We start from the raw sequence: 19,836 nt of genomic DNA, 5'->3' as shown, positions 1-19,836 counted from the left end.
GACTAGTCAAGGCTATGTTTTTTCCAGTAGTCATGTATGGATGCGAGAGTTGTACTATAAAGGTGAGTGCGGACAAATTGATTCTTTTGAACTGTGCTGTTGGAGAAGACTCTTGAGAGTCCCTTGGACTGCAAGGAGATCCAACCAGTCCATCCTAAAGGAGATCAGTCCTGGGTGTTCACTGAAAGGACTGATGTTGAAGATGAAACCCCAATACATTGGCCACCTGATGTGAAGAGTTGACTAATTGAAACGACCCTGATGCTGGGAAAGATTGAGGGCAGTAGGAGAAGGGAACAGGAATGAGATGGTTGGGTGGCATCACTGACTCAATGTACATGAGTTTGGGTAGGTTCCGGGAGTTGGTGATGAACAGGGAGGCCTGGTGTGCTGCAGTTCATGGGGTCACAAAGAGTCGAACACAACTAAGTGACTGAACTGAACTAAAAATTTAAACATCCCCTTGAAAAAAACCCATGGTGATTGGTGCTGTAATTAACTGTTCCTACTTTCCTGTCTTCCCCTCACTCCTACCATGTACCTGGCAGCTTGTAATTACTACCAAGCTTTACATCTGATTTGCTAGGAAATAGTGTTTCCAATTAAAAAAAAAAAATTAGAAGCCACTCTACCTCCTAAATATGTTTTGTGCATTACAAAGAAAATAATATTCCACTTGAAAATAATATAGGAATTGTTCTCCCTAGATCCCATGCCAATACATTCAGGGGCTGCCATTAGTTTAGCAATGGTGATTGGCAAATCTTCAGAAATTTTCTTGGTAGTGTTTTTAATGTATAAATAATAGAGCAAAAACACATTCTTAACAGATATGAAGCCAATAACAAAAGCTGTTTTATATTTACATGGGGCAGAGGCTGGTCCTTCAGTTAAATAAACCAGTCTTGCTTCTATATGTGGAGTTTGTGATTCATTGTGTATCTGCCTCACAGAGGCTAATTTTCCTTTGAGATCACAGGGGCCTGGTAAAAGAGAGTTAATTTAAGAGCTGGCCAAAGTGTATCACTTCATAATGGGCTGATACAGTGTATCTTTTGACAGTGATTTTTATTCCCCTATGGACTTTCCCTTTTCTTATTCTTTGGGGTGCTTCTCATACCTTTTATATACGAATGACCATTGTTTCATACTTTTTAAACACAGAAAACTTATTCTTTTCCTTCTGAAAAAGGTTAATCTAAAAATCTTGTATCCACTATTTCTGAATTGGTCCTGTTTGTAGATGAAGTTGAAAGACAATCTAATCCACTCCTCTTGTAAAGAGCCCCCAGCTCATATCTCTGCTTGATATTTTCTTTTTTCCAGATCCATGTTTTTATTAGTTATGCCTAGAAGAATCACTAGCAATTTCCTGAATGTACTGATCTTTATCATGCCTTTGCACCATCCTTTTCATGCTTATACCTGGGAAACTTAGGAATTCTAAATAGAAATCATATAACAAGGCATATTCGTTATTATCAATCTCAATAGGACACTCAAAATTACTTAGCAAGGAAATGTTTCTATATAAAACTTGATCTCCCACTATTGGTGATTACTATTTCCAGTTTTTCTCTCAAAGTTCCTCTGCTATACATTCCCATCTCCTGTGAGATGGGAATGTGTGTGTGTGTGTGTGTGTGTGTGTGTGTGTGTGTGTGTGTGTGTGATATATATATAGGGTCTTGCTTGATGCATCATTACCAAAGTAAAATTACTAAACAGGAGCTCTCTCATTTTCCCATCACAAAACCTTGACCCATCCTTGGAACTGTGTTTATTTTCTCCAAAAGAGTTATGTTCTTTTACTTATCTTTTTCCTATCATCAGTATTTTCCTCTCTACAGGATTATTTATATCAACCAATAAATATGCTCTGGTTTCTTGTGTCTCTAAAAAGGAAATTTCTTTTGACTTCCTAATGACTACAGAACTGACCCATTATTCTTCTGCTTTACAGAATTTGATGTTCCAAAGCTATTACCTGTCTGAACTGTCTATTTACTCTTTAGATTATTTCAATTTGTCTGAACCTCTGTCACTCCAATGAAATCACTCTTCTCAACAACCTTCATGTTGTCGAACTTAAGAGTCTTCTGTCCTCATCATTTTCAATTTTTCAATTTTGTTCAACATTCTCGACCCCCTTTTAAGGACTTCTTTCTCTTGCTTAATTTACACTTATTTCTCTTGCCACTCATGAGAATGATAAAATAGCTTCTTAAATTTCATCACACCATGAAACAGCATAGATTTTTGGACTAGGTCACAGATTCTAGTTCACTGCCATCACCACGGTCCAAGTCTCTTCCATCTTAAATCTAGACTACTTCAGGGCCCTTCTAACAAAAACCTCTGTTTCCTTCAATCTATTTATCTAAAGTATAAAGCATAATGTACTGAAAACACAAATTGAATCTGTTCCTTCTCTCACAACTCTTTATAGCCTTCCCTAATAGATAGGTAACGTAACCAGGAGTCTGATATGCTACAATCCATAAGGTTGCAACAAATCAGACACAACTTAGCGACAGAACGACAACAAGAAGAAAGCTGAATGAGTGAAGAAGCCTAGGTGTGACCATTGTGAACCAGAGAGCTTGTTCTGCCTAAGGGGAACACATATTAATAGTTTCCAGTAGATGTTGCAGCAAAGGCACATTGATTTTAGCTGCCAAATCTATAAACGGAATACAAAAATGTGTGAGTGATTGTATCAGTGTGTGTGTGTGTGTGTGTGTGTGTGTGTAAAATCTCCTGATTTTCAAATGTTGACTCTCATTATTTCAAAAAACACTGTGTGTTTAATATGAAACATATCTTCACACGAGATTAGGTAGAATGGCTGTCAATTTGCTTTCTCTGCAGAAGAGACTGGTTTCTCCAGTGAACCAGTGAAGTTGCTCAGTCGTGTCCAACTCTTTGCAATTTCATGGACTGTAGCCTACCAGGCTCCTCCATCCATGGAATTTTCCAGGCAAGAGTACTGGAATGGGCTGCCATTTCCTTCTCCAGGGGATCTTCCCAACCCAGGGATTGAACCCAGATCTCCCACATTGCAGGCAGACACTTTACCGTCTGAGCTACCAGGGAAGCCCCCCACATCTCCTTAACTTCATTCTACCACTTTTCTATTGCATTCTGTGTTTTTCTCCAATTTACATTCTATAATTTAGACTCTCTGATCTTCTTCATCTTCCTGAAATAGCTCATCAAGCTCTTTATCAGTGTGAGGCTCTTCCTTTTCTGAAGAATAGAGGCATAAAATTCTGGTATCAATGAAAATGGGACCTTCTTACATCAGGTAGGTTCCTATCCTGACAATTTTATCCTCAAGTTTTGACTTCACAGTACTTTTCTTTTTTTGAAAAAACTGAGATTCATTTAATTATAGTCTTTTTTCACCATTAAATTTGAAGTACTATGTGGGGCATGTACTGTGTCTGTGTTATGTGTGTTATTTGTTCCTAGTTCAAAGCCAAGCACATAACAGGCAAGCAAAACAAGTAAATAATGAATGTATAAATATATAAATGGTCTCTGGACTTCATTTCTCTACATAACAGATTCTAATCACACTTTATCACGTAGCTCAACATTTGCCTCTGTGAACCTCATCTAGTTGCCAAAAGTACCATAACTGTTCTGCCTCCATAGCATTTTTAAATATTATTTAATTATAAGAGTATATCTTAGCCTGATTGTAAGCTCCTTGATTCTTAACATCTATCAGGGTGCCTAAAACATGACTGTAAGATAATCTGATGATTTGAAATTTACTAAAAGGTAATTTAACACACTATATTACTATTACTAATAGTAATAAGCCTATTTCTAATAAACCCCATATTTTTGTAAAAAGTGAGACCAAATAGATACTAACATCAATAATAATTATTTCAATTTATCTTTTCATACTATAATAGCAGCTAGAATTGAATGCTTATTAATCTTAAGTTTTACCATATTTACATTATCTCATGCAATCGTCCCCTCAATCCTATGAAACAGGTATTATTGTTTTTAGATCTGAGGAAAACATCCTCAGAGAAGACAATATATTGATGGTTGATTGTAAGAACGGGATCTGAATGAAGTTTGTTTGGTTTCAAAGCATAATATAACACAGTGATTAAAGGGTCAGGATATACAATCAGGAAGTAATGAGTTCAAATTCCAGTTCCATAAAATTATTAGCTGGATAAGCAGACTTTTAGTTTTATTATTTGTAAGTGAAAATAAAAGTGTTAGTTGCTCAGTTGTGTCTGACTCTTTTTGACCCCATGGACTATAACACTCTAGGCTCTTCTTTCCATGGAATTCTCCAGGCAAGAATACTGGAGTGGGTAGCCATTCCCTTTTTCAAGGGATCTTTCCGACCCAGGGATTGAACCTGGGTCTCCTGCATTGCAGGCAGATATTTTACCATCTGAGCCAAAGTGGGAATAAAATAACAAACAGGTTTTTTATTATAGGTTTTATTATTATAGGGTTCTTATTAAATAAAGAATACATGTACAAATACAAGGTAAATTGATGACACGTTGCAGTCTATAAAATATCACTTTTAACTACTGAGGTTGAGATTTAGTTGATTTTTAATATACTCACTTAGTTTATTAAGCTCTAACTCTGACCAGATTCCAGGTCTTTTGAATTTCTTTTTAATGTGATTTTTCAAACAATATTATCCATATTAATTATCAGGCTAGTTAAAGAAAGTTCTGCAAATTTTTTAGAAAATTACAATTCTACTCATATTGAACTAATATTGTTTTCCCCCTCCAAGAATATCGAAATATAACTCTAAGTCAAATGATCCATGGAGACAAAATATTCATAGGTTTTTATTATAAGAACTACCTTTTTAGTCGCGGGGAATTTCTTCAGCATATCATTTGTCCTTTATACAAACAGCATAAAGAAGTAAAGAATGTAAATGTATGGTATGTGAAACTATAACCATTATCATTTTAAAATTTAATATATCATGAATATTTTGTGAAAATAGTATGTGTGAACTAAATTATCACTTAGCATTTTATAGGATTTTGTATCTTTTATTTGTAAAATGTTACATTCAGAGGACTACTGAAAATTAAATATTTTTAAACAATATTGTGTCATGGTGTAAATTAATAGTTACCATAATATTGAGTGCACTATTCCTTTGACACATTCAACCATGAGTGCTGTGTGTGCTAAATCGCTTCAGTCGTGTCTGACCCTCTGCAACCCCATGACCTGTAGCCCACCAGTCTCTTCTGTCCATGGGACTCTCCACGGAAGAATACTGGCGTGGCTTACTGTGCCCTCCTCCAGGAGATCTTTCCGAACCAGGGATGGAACACACATCTTTATTTTTTCTGCATTGGCGGGCAGATTCTTTACCACCAGCACCACCACCTGGGAAGCCTAGTCTTATATTTTCTATGCTGTAAGTAAACTTAATTTCAATTTTTTAAAATAAATACTAAATTTAAGATGGAGATAAAACTTATTCAAGTTAAATTTTCTTCTAAATAAAATGTTTATAGAGCATTTGCAGGAAGGTTTCACACGCAGTATCTCATTTGAAACAGCATTCTATGTAATACATTTGATTTACATGTTACAGAAGAGGAAATTCTGGCAGACAGGATTGAAAAACTTACCCAAGATCAGACAATTAATAAACATTAGAATATGAATTCCAACTCATGTATTTCAAATTGACTCTCATGATTTTCCACTTACTGTCCTGTGCTGTGCTTCGTTGCTCAGTCATGTCCAACTGCTTATGACCCCATGGAGTGCAGCCCGCCAGGCTCCTCTGTCCATGATGACTCTCCAGGCAAGAACACTGGAGTGGGTTGCCATGCCCTCCTCCAGGGAATCTTCCCAACCCAGGGATCCAACCCAGTTCTCCCACATAGCACATGACAATAAATTAATCATTTAAACTCCAAAAAGTTCCCTAGTAAATTTGATGTTATTTAATTAGTCATTTTAAAATAATAAAATATTATTAATCACAACACATCAGTGAAATCTAGCTGCCACACTTTTAAGTCACCATGTCTTCATCTTCATATTATTATATTTGAAATTTAAGTGAAAATAAACTTTAACAAAGTTAATAATGAAATAGACAATTTAAAATCGTACCTAAAATCTGATCCAACTCTCTTCCCATTTTCTGGTTCTCCTGGATCTGGGCATAAATTGGAAGCTGTCTTAATACCTCCCTCATTTACTGAAACAATAGGAAAACAAGAAAAAAAAGAAGCAAAACATGTATGATTAGGAAATCAAGAGTGATATTCATTTCAAATTGTACATAAAATATATTCTTGTATTTTATTATTCTAATCACTATAATTTATACATAGAAAGTTAAATATGACTATAAACCAATAATGAGAGCAAAAACACTTTAATTTCTGAATATATAAAACATAACTTTCATGTTTCTATTCATTCACATACCAGTTTGAATATTAACACATTAATTGTTAACACTTTATTTTTAATGACTATCAAATTGTGAAATCTATGGTAATGCACTCCCTAGGTATCATTGCCAGAGCTTCCATTAATTATTGGCAGCAGAGAAGTCACTACCAGTTACAGCAGTGTCATCAGATACTTCAACATAAAAATAAGACTTTATGGAAAAAGTTTAAGGATAATGGCACTTTTTAACTGGTATATAACAAGGAATTTATTCTACCAATGTGAAAATAAAACTGTGGTGCAAATTATCAAGCATGTCATTGAATTATGCTATAACACTGAAAATCAAATTAAGGGCTTTACCCTTTAACAAGTCCCATGGCTATGTTTTAGTTAGTCACTGTACACTTTCAGCAGTTTCTTCAGAACACCCTATTGATAAATTATGTGTTCATGTTTTCAGTGAATGTGATGACAGTAAATAAATAATTCCCTAGGAAATCTTTTTTTATGGAAAGATTATTAAACCAGATGAAGTCTGAAATATCTTGAGTGACACTGTTTCACGAATTCAATCTTAAAACAAATTGGAGAATAACTATTCTGCTCTTCATCAATTTATCTGCTTTTTAAAGAAAAGAAAGGACCTGAGTAGAGACTCTGGAGATGAAAAAAATCTAAACTTTGCCATGGTTCTTGTCCTACACTGTCAATGGAATCACCTATAGATTTTTTTTTTTCTTTTTGCAAAGAACAGATGCTTACTTTTCTGTCTAGATATTCTAATGCAATTACTCTGGGTAGATACTGTGAACCAGTTTGTTTTGTTGTTGTTTTCTTCCTTGTTTTTTAAACAATCTTCCAGGGGATCTAATGAAGAGTCAGTGTTTAAAAACACTGGATCCCTGCATCATTTAGCTTGGATTGTCAACTTATTCAAATTGATTTATCAGATAGCAAGATAAATATCAGATGATGGGCCAAAAGTCATAACTCTGATAAAGCTGTCATATTCTCAACTAGATATGAAATCTTGTGTTTGCACTTTTATTCTACAAAAATCACTTTCTCAAATACCCTCAAATATATTCTTATTGCTCCCAGCTTAATTATAAATTCACCAATTCATACAATACATGTGATTTTTTTTTTCTCCCTTTTCTGGGTCTGCTGACTTGCTAATTTATTTTTACCTCTCTGGTTTTTGCTATTACGTTTTCTTTGGCCACTCTCTTACTTTAGCTTATATCATATACAGAGGGCAAATTTAAAGGCACTGATCCATGATTCTCAATATGCTGAATTTTCTTCATGACTTGAAAAATTCTCTCTTTGCTAAGGACTTCCAACCTAAGGTTGTATCATTTTTTTTTTTTTTTTCGCCAAGCTCCTTCCTGATCCTTCAATGACCTACTAGGTCCCTACCAAAAATCTCCTAATCATTTAATGTGCATGCTCAAATCTAATGTAATCCTTGATTTTTTTTTCTATTATCATTCTCTTCCAATTCATCTTGAGTACTAGAAGAGAATTACACTTTCTCAAACACAGCTTTCATTACTGTCCAAATATCCTACAATTCTAGATTTCTAAGCATATCTATTATATTTCCCACTAGCCACCAAGATACATCCATAACCCAAGTCCAACAGATTCTTCATTCTTCTGAAATTAAGATACATCCGTAACCCAAGACCAACAAATTCTTCATTCTTCTGCAATTTTAATGGTTAGTCATGCTCCTTCTTTGCGTTGTGCCTTCTCCAAGTCTTCATGCTTTCCTTATCTTCCTCTTTAGCTATCAAAATTCTATATATAATGTTCAGGACTCAGCTCAAGTCCCACCTTTTGCAAAATACAATCTCTCATTTCTTTCCAGATTTTCTAATCCATCCTTTTTATATAACATGAACAATTCTATATTTAATTTTTAAGTTATCTTATCATGCTCTTTAATAGTTTCATATGCTTTTGTTTTATTTACAAATATACACTTGATAAAGATAAAGAAAAAACTATAATTACTTTAATAATCCTACAGTACTCAGATGGGGGTTCATGATTTCTCTGTGAATATTTCCTAGTAGTTTAATTAAAAACAATGTGTTATACACTGTTTACAATGAGTAGAATATTTTTTCTATGGAAAGTACTGTCTTTCCTATCTCTGACTTTTGAAAATATCATAGTATATGTTATTAAAATGTGACTTTTTAGCATGTAATAGAGATAAGAAAAAGTAGTGGCATGATATAGGCTTCTTATATTAGTATATTAAATTTACAACAAAAATTATATGTAAATATAGAAATGATCTATGAATATATTTGAAAATAAAAAAGAAACGTCTTATTTTCCATTTTATCATCATTATTGCCTAGTTTAATATAAATTTTAACAGCAGCTAACACTCACATAGTACTTACTATATGTCAGTAACTAATCTACACCTTTTACATCTATCAACTCATTTAATTTTTGCAAGAATCTGAAGGGTAGCTACTATTATTATACATTTCCGACAGGTGAGGAAACTGAGACATAGAGAGGTTAAAACATATTTCTAAAGTACTACTTCTACTTTCTGCCATGGTTTAGGTTTCAACCTTGGCAGACTGATTCAAGAAGTTCTACTCTTAACTCTTGAGTACTCCATCCTATACAGAAAGTTCAGAAGAGCAAAATGGCATCAATAATTAAAATTCAAAACACTTTTCCAAATATTTTATTTTTCTTCCATAGTGGCTCAGATAGTGAAGAATGCAAAGCATATTTATAATTTTCACCATGTTCACTTAATTAATCCCAGTTCTTAAGATTTAATTGTCAAATTACTTTCATCTATTTGAAAAGTATCTTTCAAACTACTGTTTCTGGATATCTACAATAGGTGAAAAAGTTCCCAATTTAAAATGTGAAGAAAATAGGAGAGCTTCTGCATGATATATGTATTTGAGGTTTTTTTAGTTAAAGTATTTAAAACTAAAAAAAAAACAAAAAAGTATATCATCTATTTCTTCTTATATTTGCATGCATGCTAAGTCGCTTCCCGCCAGGCTCCTCTGTCCATGGGATTCTACAGAAAAGAATACTGAAGTGGGTTGCCGTGCCCTCCTCCAGGGGATCTCCTGACCCAGGGATGGAACCCACGTCTCTTATGTCTCATGCCTTGACAGGTGGATCCTTCACACTAGCACTACCTGGGAAACCCCTTTTAATAATCAAGTAACATAAAAATGCTGGTTTATTTCTTATATCATATTTCTTATATTACCTCTCTCTTATACTACCTCTCTCTTTATTACCTCTCCTGCATTAACAGGTGAGTTCTTTACCACTAGCACCACCTGAGAAGCCATTCTGATATTTAGATACTAGATAATTTTCTATAGCTAGTGATGCCAAGACATTCAAGTGAAGTTAGTATCCATTCAATCACCTGTTTTCATTACATAATGCCACTCAAACAACTGGACAAATATGTATCACTTTTACTTCTATCACTTTGAATAATAACTTGTAAAAAGAACATACACGTTCTTTAAAAATTAACTACATGGACAGGGCCTTGTCTCTTGAAAAGAGCGTGACTATGGGAATATTCCTTTTGCTCTGATCTTAATGATAATAATACTGTTATTATTATCATTACTACTGCTACTACTAATACAATATGAATCCCTTTCCCCACATATAAGCGGGAAAAAAACAGAGAGGAGAGCAGAATTTACAGAATTTAAAAAACTGGATGAATTGTCATTTCATGAAACATCGAAGTATGTTTATTATATATGTATTTATAAAATACACTATAGGAATCTTTATGCACTATATTATATTATGTTTTAGCTTGAAAAAACTATAAAATTAGTCAATATCAGAATAAAATACTATTATTATAAGCAAGTTTTCTGAACCTTCTAATTTTATATAGTATATAACCTAAAGTAAAAAATAAGTAGATTCTGAAAGTCATCTGACTAAAAGTCATATCTACATTACCTCATCCAGCTGGTGGCAGCATACAGATTTTTATATTAGATTTAAATTTTTTATTCTACCTTATAAAATAGAATGCTTTGGATCTTTTTCTTAATTCCAACATTATGGATGTTGTCAGAATGTCATTTAATAATAACTTTATATTCTGCAAAGAGTTACCTCTTATTTAACTTCCCAAGGAAATGTTGGATTCTTGCCAGCTGAGATTGTCCTTTTATTCACTCTTTTATGTTCTTAGTCTAGCATGGTGTTGCCATTGGGAAGTAGTTCAAACAGATTGTGAAAGGAAGGTATAAAAAGAATGTATGAAAAGTATGGACTTGTAGAATATGACGTAATTAAAAAAATTCATTCTGGAAAGCTCATGGTTTTTTTATAATTTCACCTTAAAAAGGTACAACACTTAGAAGAAAAGTTGGCTAGAGAAGAAAAGTTGGCTAGACTAAGTTCAATCAATTCAACATTTTAAAAATATAAAAAAATATTTTATTTTATAAATTAAAATATTTTTCCTTTATTTGAAAATCTATTATATTTGATAAATGATAAGATATAGATAGGCTATATAGACTTCAGGTACCAAAGTTGGAAAAATAATTTGAATTAGCCATTTAAACAATGAAATGCTTCCCATGAACATTGCTGCAGTTTCCTGAATCTCTTATTAATTTATTTCTTAGTTAAAATTTAAAGGTGCTGTTGTGGGAAGACACACTTTGAAAATGCGTGTAGTTCATGTCCTCTATAATTATGCTCACTTGGGGAAATTCTTATGATAGAATTGTTTTTTTCAAACAATATAAGCTTTATTGTTTTTTTTTTTCATGTGAACATTTAATGTCAGATAAAAGTTGTCTTCCTTGAAAATTTGGCCCTGTTTTAAATAAATGATTCAAAGAGATGAAGACCCAAATGCTTACTTGATAACAAGGATATAATAATGATAAAAGTTAAAGCATTATAAACTTCTCTGTGATCAATCATAGATAATATATATTTTAAACTATTAATAGTTACTAAACATTTGAGGAAAAATTTGTAGAAAAATAAAATTTAAAATGATATTGGTTTATTACTTTGTGACTATCAAAGAATTGACATAAATAATTTTGTCCTGTTGAAAATGGGATTATTTATATTCAAAAAGAAAAATAAGAAAACTCAAGAGTATATTTTACCTCCTACATAAGCTGTAATGGATGGATGCAAAATTTATTTTAAAATTATGAAGCAAATAACATCTTTTGCTTTATGAGTAATTTTCTTATTTTTGTCTCAATAATTGTATTCAATTATTTATTTTCTTATTTTTGTCTCAATAATTGTATTCAATTATTTAAATTGTATACAATTTAAAAGTAATTTTTTTTAGTTAAAAAAGAAAAAATATATATATATTTAATTAGGGTTTGTTTGTTTCCCTAGACACACTCATGTCTTAATCCCCTTTCTTATTCACCCTCATAACCACTGTACAAGATAATGAAAATAATATGAATGTCCACTAGGGCAATGTACCAAGTATAAAGAGCTACATATATCTTTTTTTTTTCCACTAAATAAATTTGACATGTAACCTCATTTAATGTTAAGGTATACAGCATGTTATTATGATACATTTACATATACTGTAATATAATTGCTGGTGATGTAGAGCTACATACATCTTAAGTCCTTGATAAATCTTTGATGCTTCAGTAATAGTCTGATTTCCCCAGGACATTGAAAATTTTGAAGTATGAAGCATATAAAATAACATTTGTCTAGCTAAAATGAGGAAAAGGGAAAAAGCAATAACTTATAATTCTCCTTAGTTTCCAAAATAAATACATTAGCCACACAAAATATTAGGGGAAAAGTAGTAAACAGAATTATTTAAGTTTGCAAACATTTATTTCATGTTGACATGATAAAACTTGATATGTCAGAATAATTTCATCTAACAAAATTTTTCTATTCATATTTTCTACTATAAGAAAGATTTCTTTCTCTCTGAAATGTATCAATTATAGTGAAAATATTATAGATTATTTATTGTTCTTAAAAACGAATATATCTGTTTTGAAAATATCCTTTAATCCTAAAAATATAACAGCATAATTATAACAGATTTTTGCTGTTGTATGGCAGAAACCAACACAAAATTGTAAATACTGTAAGGCAATTTTCCTCCAATTAACTAACTAAATAAACAAAATAAAATAAACAATAAACCATTATTATGTGACTAAATACTTTGAAATGAACTGTCTAATGCTTTCCAAACAGGTAACACAATTTGAAGATTTCCTACTTATATCTCCTATGTTTGGTTTCATATATGCAAATCTAACAAAATGTGAAAATCCTATTTTAAAATTAGAACGCTTTAAAATATTTGATACCAACAAGCTCCAAGTTTGCTTTTGATAAATGCTATAATTGCTCAATTGTGTCATTTACTGTTTTAAATAAAACTCAAATATGGGGGTAGAACCTTTTTCTGATATAGTGATTGTTTTAAAGAAATAGTTTCAAACTCGTTTTATCACATCATGTGGAATTGAATAAAAATAAATAATGCTAAAATACATATATTCACTGAAAAAGAATAACATGTATTTATAAGAATTAATCTTATTTATTATCAATAAGGCATCAGATATGGTGTCATAAATGACTTCTTTCAAAATTTATATGTATCTACAAACTGCTATTGATTAATATTGAAAAATGCACAGCTCTCTTAAATGTTTTATTGTATGTTCATTTATATTCATATAACAATGAATATTTTCGTTCAGTGATTCTTAATCTGAGGGTCATGGATGAACTTCAGATGATCTATAAATCCCTGAATAGTAAGCAAAACTGTGTATTGGGGCACAAATAAATACATGTAATTCAGTTCATTTCATGAGATTTTTTCTAAAAAAAAAACAATTAGTTAATTCATTTACAAAGTCCTTGACTTAAAGGATTTGTATAAATTAACTCAAACTAAAATATATTTTTCCCTTAAATGAAAAACTGCTATTAAAAAATTTCCCTTACAAAAATAATTATGTTGAAATGTAGATATGTTCAAACAAAAATTCCTACAAGAAATCATCAATTTAATGTTTTTTACTCATTTTTTAATCTCACATACTAGAATTAGAAAACTAGAATGTAATCAACATGCTAGATCAAAAGAGTTTTTGTTTTTTACATTTTGAAACAATCTGAGCTCCAAAGTTTACCACATTAACCTAAAACTCAATATGCATTTAAGTATAAGAAAATATTATATAGTAACCATGCATGTTATATAGATATTAATGCAGTTAATTTGGTAAATACACAAATGTTTCTATAAAACACACAAACAACACAGACAACCACAAACTTCACTCTTGCACTAGAGAAAGAAACAAAAAGGAGTACACTCACAGATAGAAAACTTGTTGCTGTTGTCTTTCCCTGGAAACAATTTAAATCCTCTAGATTTAAAATCTATGGCCTTTTTCACTAGTTAAGGAAACAAACAAAAACATGTATCAGGATACACAATTTCAAAATGAAATTCAAGTTAACAAATTTTGTTAGCATGGTATTATGCATGTTAAAGAAACTGCTTTCTTAAGCCTGATATAGGGTACCCGGAAGAAAATAAAGGAAAAAAATAGCAATTTGATTACTAAGTATTGAAAATACCAAGCAGTATAAAAATTTTAAAGGTTCTATAGGGAGAATCCTGCATACATATACAGGTACTTTTAAACACTATGGAACTTTTATAGAAGAGCAAAAAAAAAAAATTAACTATCATAAATCATTTGAATTCATCTAACTTTATGGAAAAATTAAACTAGAAAAATAAAAATACTGATATAAAAGTGGGAAGAATTTAATGAATCTTTTTTTATATATAAACTAATGTATTTTTAAGGCAATTTAGCTTAATTAAATATTAGGACACATTTAAGAAAATGACATCATTGAAAAAACTTAAAATTATTTTATTATTTCTTCCAATAACCATTTCCAAATTTCATAACTCTGCTTTTGAACAATGATCGATGTTCAGACTATATTGTGTGAAATTTATGAAAGTATCACAACTTTTTGGATTTCATCTAAAATGTGTTGCTACTATTTTTGATATTATGATATTAAATCAACATCATAAGAGGCTAGCATATTTCATTGTTACTAAAGCAGATATGACTGGATTTGCCTAGAGAAACACATAAACTCAATGAAGGTACTTGCAACATTTTAAAAACATTTTTTCAAGTATTTTAGATGAAAATATTATCTTTTAAGTGTAAATTATTTTGTTAACTACAACTCCTATAAAAGTTATAGACTAGTTCAGAAGACTACTTTCTACTTTATTTAAGTTTTAATGACACCAAGTGAAATAAAGTCAAAGAAAATTTTAACTAAAATCCCACTAATTAAAAAAGCGTTATGGAAATTGATCAAATGATACATTTAAATAACAATTATTTTATTTAAAAAACACAGGATTTACATGTGTTCCCCATCCCAATCTGTCTCAATCAGCCTCCAACTAATAAAAATAAAATTTTTTTTTAATTAAAAAAATAAAAAACAGAGGAACAAGAATGCAAGGGATATATTTACCTTCCTCAGTTATAATTTGAATTGCTTTACATATCGCTTTTCATGGGGATTACAGATAGAAATGATAGCCTGAAACATTTTGGCAATTAGGCTTTGTTCATTCCATGAATTTGAAAACAGTAAAACTGATTGCTGTTAGAAGGTTTAAAGTGATCATTACACTAATTCTTACTTGCCACTTTACCCAGTTAGTTCAAATGAAGGGTATTTTATTGATTTTGAAGATTTTGTAGTGATTTTTTTTTTTTTCTGGTCACTAACTTTAAAAGTACAAAGGTAGAGACAGAGTCTGATGGCTTACTGAAATATATAGTTATGAACTACCAAAATATAATATTAAAAAATAAAAAAAGATGAAAACGACCCTTGAAGTAGGATTTAAGAGATCTGATTCTTAACACTCAGTAGCTGTTGATTTTGGAAAAGAATCTGCCTTTTTATCTCAGTCTATTCTCTTAAAATAAGTAGTTAGGACTAGATAACTAGATGACTGCTTTACAATTTTGAGATTCTTTATCTGAGGCCCTTTATTTACAGTAAAAGAATGGCTCTATCTTTCTCAGGTTATGTTTTTTGTTGTAATCCTCTTACACATCCCAACCCCCTAGGGTAAGCTGAAGTTTAGTCCTACTGTTGTATTTGGCTGGTTGCTTTAAATTTAGTTCTGCTACTTGTAAATTTTCCTGCTGTCTGAGAATTATTTTTAACAAAATTTGCATTTTGTATTTTGAGGCATAATTCTAGATTCTCCTGATCTAAACATGAATTATAAGTAGAAATTCTACCTCTACTTTTCTCTACATGATGAAATTAATATTACAGAGGGGTTGCAAAATTTTACAGTATTTTTAACACATATCTGAAATTCTTAAGGAATAAAGAAAACATGAAAAGATTATAAACTCAAATAAGAAAGTTGAAAAACAAAAGTCCAGAGGCTCAAAGAGCTCAGTTACTAGAAATAGTGAATTATGAAAACTACTCTGTGTGAGTGTATGTGTGTGTATATGTATGTAGAAATGAGGTTTATGTAATGTTCTTATATTTAAACTTATTTGGCAGTCAGGGACAATATTTAGCTAAGAAAATGCCATCTCAAATCAAGAAGTTTTAAATAGCTTCCTGGTTCTGAAGGGACTTAGCCTTATTTTTTTTTTTTTGGCCTTATTTTTTAAAAGCATCTATTTGTCAATTTTTATTGAAGAAAAGTAAAAAGTGAAAAATAGTTGTAAAACAGATGCAGAAGATGGAATGCCAGGAGAATAACAATTTTAGGAAGTAAAAAGGAGTGAATAGAAAAATAACATAAAATTTAAATTAACCAAAATTTTAAAATATTTTAAACAGTAAGCCCATAATTTAGATAATTTTCTAATTTCAATAAAAAGAACATATCACATATCTTTTCTTGAATATTAATAAACTGAAAGGAAAAATACTGCAAGTACCAACTGTAAGATATGCTCTAAATCATAAATCAGTGAGATGTTGATTCTCAAATATATGCCACAAAAGATATATTTATTACATATCGCAAGGTATATGTATTAAATACTGCCATGATATCAAGAATAAGTGCTGCTAATCATCACATTTATCTAATAAAATTAATCTAACTTTTTCTACAGGTGTATTTCAGCTATAAACATGTCAAATTTATTTTATCATAGAGTATTAAAATATGTTGTATATCATTTTTAAAATCATAAAAGACAATGTGTTGTTTGTGTTGATCCCTTTCACTGTACTGTGAGTTTCTCAAAAAAAGCAACATTATTGTACTTGAGGTTTTTGTTGCACAAGTGCATGATTGAATGTATATATGCAATATTGTAAATTCTATTTAACTGAAGGCATTTTGTTCAGATAGTTTCCTTGATTAGTCATGAATTAGGAAGGAAAGAAATCAATGTTCAAGATGAAATATTTTTATGTGAAAAGCTTTTCAATAAAAAAACTATGCATGTTCTGATACATTTTTAATATATTTCATTAAATGCAAGACATGTAGACATATATGCAGAGATCCAACCCCTTCATTTTCTTCTGCTTTTCACTTTTCACATGCTAAACAATTTTGTTCATTTTCACTTATTACTTTTTTGGTTTGATCATACCATATTTAACATAATGAAATATTTCTTCATAAAAATAAATTTATAAAATTTTATAAATTTATATATTTCATAACTTTTCATGTTATTTCATAATATTTTATAATATGGAAAATGTCAGAAAGGAATATATTAGGCTCATAATCAAATTCATCTTTTTAGTTGTAAGCCCAAGACACTGAAAAAAAGTTTTCTTCTTATAATCCTCATTTATGCAGTTTTAAACCACTGTAGAGAATTATCATTGCAGTATTTTCCAGATCAGTTATTTTTCTGTTATTTTCACAATGAATTTTAATTATAAAATGGATTTTAAAAACTTACCAAAATACTGATGTTGGTTGGTGTTACACAAACCTCATCTAACTTCCATGTTAATCACCTAAAGTCACTTATTTAAAATTATTAAAGCTACAATGTCTTATTATAAAAATAATCATATATGTCCACATATGGATAATGCACTAGATTTTGTTTCAAATATCAACACCTTCTTTTGTGTGTGTGAATCAGGTGGCATATGAGCTTATTTTTATGTTAGAGAATCTTCATTTGTAAAAACGAAGTGCCGGTGCTACTTTTAAACATTAGGAAACTAACCATATTACACAAATGTACTAAAAGGAATTCAACCATCAATTGGAGGTTTAGAAAAGATGATCTTCAAGTGTTGCTTCTATCACTGAGCTTCTAAAACTTAGTCATAAAACATTTCATGGCTTCAAATTTCTTATTTTAAAATTGATACACTCTTAACTATATAACCTCAAAGTCACACACCAATATTTTTTATTCTATTTCACTGCTATGTATATACAGTGAAAATTTGTAACTTTTGAGAACATTTATCTTTGAAAAAGAAGAAACAGACATGTTTAGTTTTAGTGAGCAGAACATTTTTTCATTGGAAAATACTGTTTTAGATTTGTATGGAATTCCTGTAGAGAAACACTGGCCACTATTTAGTAAATGTTATCTGAACATGTAAAAATCCTTTCATTTTCTACTTAAATTATATTTAAATACAACAATAAAAATAAAACAAATGCAAAATTCTGTTTATCTTAATCTTCCAAATTTGAAGTAGGCATCTTGGCTATAATTTATCTTGCAAGCAGCAGTAGGTTCATTGTAAATCTGTGATTAAATGATAGTATGACAGCCCTTCTAAAAAGGAAAATAATTTTTTTTGAGAGAGTTTGAATCCTATTGATTGGGGGGTTATTTTTGATTCAACTTCTCAAATAGACAATGACTTTCTCTCCTTTTAAAATTAGATATATAATTCCTACTTTTTATTTTGAATTAAGTATCATTATGCCTTTATCTTTATGTTCAATAAATAAAATACACTAACAAAATTTTTCCAGTTTTTGTTTGGTTATCAAAATTAACTAATGTGTGTTCACGTGTGTGTGCACGTGCATATGTGTTCCATTTTGAGAATATGGCTCATCTCAACATTGACAGTAGATCCATTTACATGTGTAATGAGGAAATTCAATCACTTGGTAGGGATTTTATTACAGATCTAAGTCATGTTAAAACACAGCCTGTTATTTGTAGTATTTCTCTCACTGGACCAGAAGTTGGGAAACTTGTGTTCTAGTTCCATAAGACATGGAACAAGTTGTTCAACTTCTCTATATATTCCTAAGAAATTCATTAATTTACCCATAAGTATTTAGGTATAGAATTTAGAGCATAGGAAGAAGGAAAGACTAATCAGAAATATCAATTCTACCTCAATGATTAAAATGCGTTTAGAGACTATAGAAGTAGTTCACTATGTTCAGAAAGTAAGTTTCATTGGTTTGAAAGTTAAATGGTGGCTCCATGTTACAGGCCTAAAAAATTTAGCACTGTTTTTTTTTTTTTTTTCCTACATTCTACACTGGTAGAACACTTCTTCATAATATATGTAACATGAAGGCTGATAATTGATCATTCCATCCCATATTATCGTTAGAAGAACAAAGATCAAGAAACTATACTGATGCCAGTAAAAATTAGGTAGTACTACTCTGATACTCTTTACTATCTTTCATGTAAAATTTACCATTGGATATGAATTTCTTAGAAAAAGAATATTAGCTTTATAAATATTTCTGTAGTGTAATTTTAGAAAGTGACTAAAGGTATGTTGCAAGTAAATCATGTTTCTGGCCTATATAGTAAAAATGTATCATAGAAAATTCAGCAGCATATTAGTAAGTGGTTCATGAGTGTTTCCGAAAAATATTTTATTTTAGACTATGTTAGAAGGAAAGAAATAATACTGGCTTCCATTTGATAAGAAAATTAGTGGTGCAATGAAACATGTTCAAAAACACTGAAAATTCATTCATATTTTAGGGATATGCAAGATCTAAATATTTTCAATTTAAAATGACAGAATTAGATCAATTAATTTTATAAGAAATGATGTATATTAAATTTTATATCTACTTAAATCTAATGCATTTTACCTTTTAAAAATCACTAGAGTTAAGGAATATAATTTAGATACTTTAATATTTTTTAATTCCAAAATATTTACGCTACCCTGCTAGCTTGTAACTAGCATTTATGATCCCCTCTTTTTAGTTGAAAAAAATTTACAATCATATATTGTGTTATATACTTAAATTCTACAATAAATACCAAGAATCAGGACATGGAAAAGTTCAGT

At 30.5% G+C, this 19,836-nt stretch overlaps 1 protein-coding gene across 1 annotated transcript in view; it reads right to left on the bottom strand.

Moving 5' to 3' along the window:
- The window catches only part of CSMD3 (CUB and Sushi multiple domains 3), a 1,309,925-nt gene that overhangs the window by 742,824 nt on the left and 547,265 nt on the right, over positions 1–19,836 (bottom strand). Inside the window, exons 8-9 of the mRNA XM_043483744.1 lie at positions 13,852–13,929; positions 6,151–6,238 (exon numbers count right to left, since the gene is read on the bottom strand). Of these exons, the coding sequence (XP_043339679.1) occupies positions 6,151–6,238; positions 13,852–13,929 (166 nt within the window). The remainder of the gene's footprint in view (positions 1–6,150; positions 6,239–13,851; positions 13,930–19,836) is intronic.

Source organism: Cervus canadensis, chromosome 12 (assembly GCF_019320065.1).
Source record: "Cervus canadensis isolate Bull #8, Minnesota chromosome 12, ASM1932006v1, whole genome shotgun sequence".
Classification (NCBI taxonomy): domain Eukaryota; kingdom Metazoa; phylum Chordata; class Mammalia; order Artiodactyla; family Cervidae; genus Cervus; species Cervus canadensis.
The sequence above is the reverse complement of the archived record's forward strand: the minus strand, read 5'-3'. Positions and strand labels throughout refer to the sequence as shown.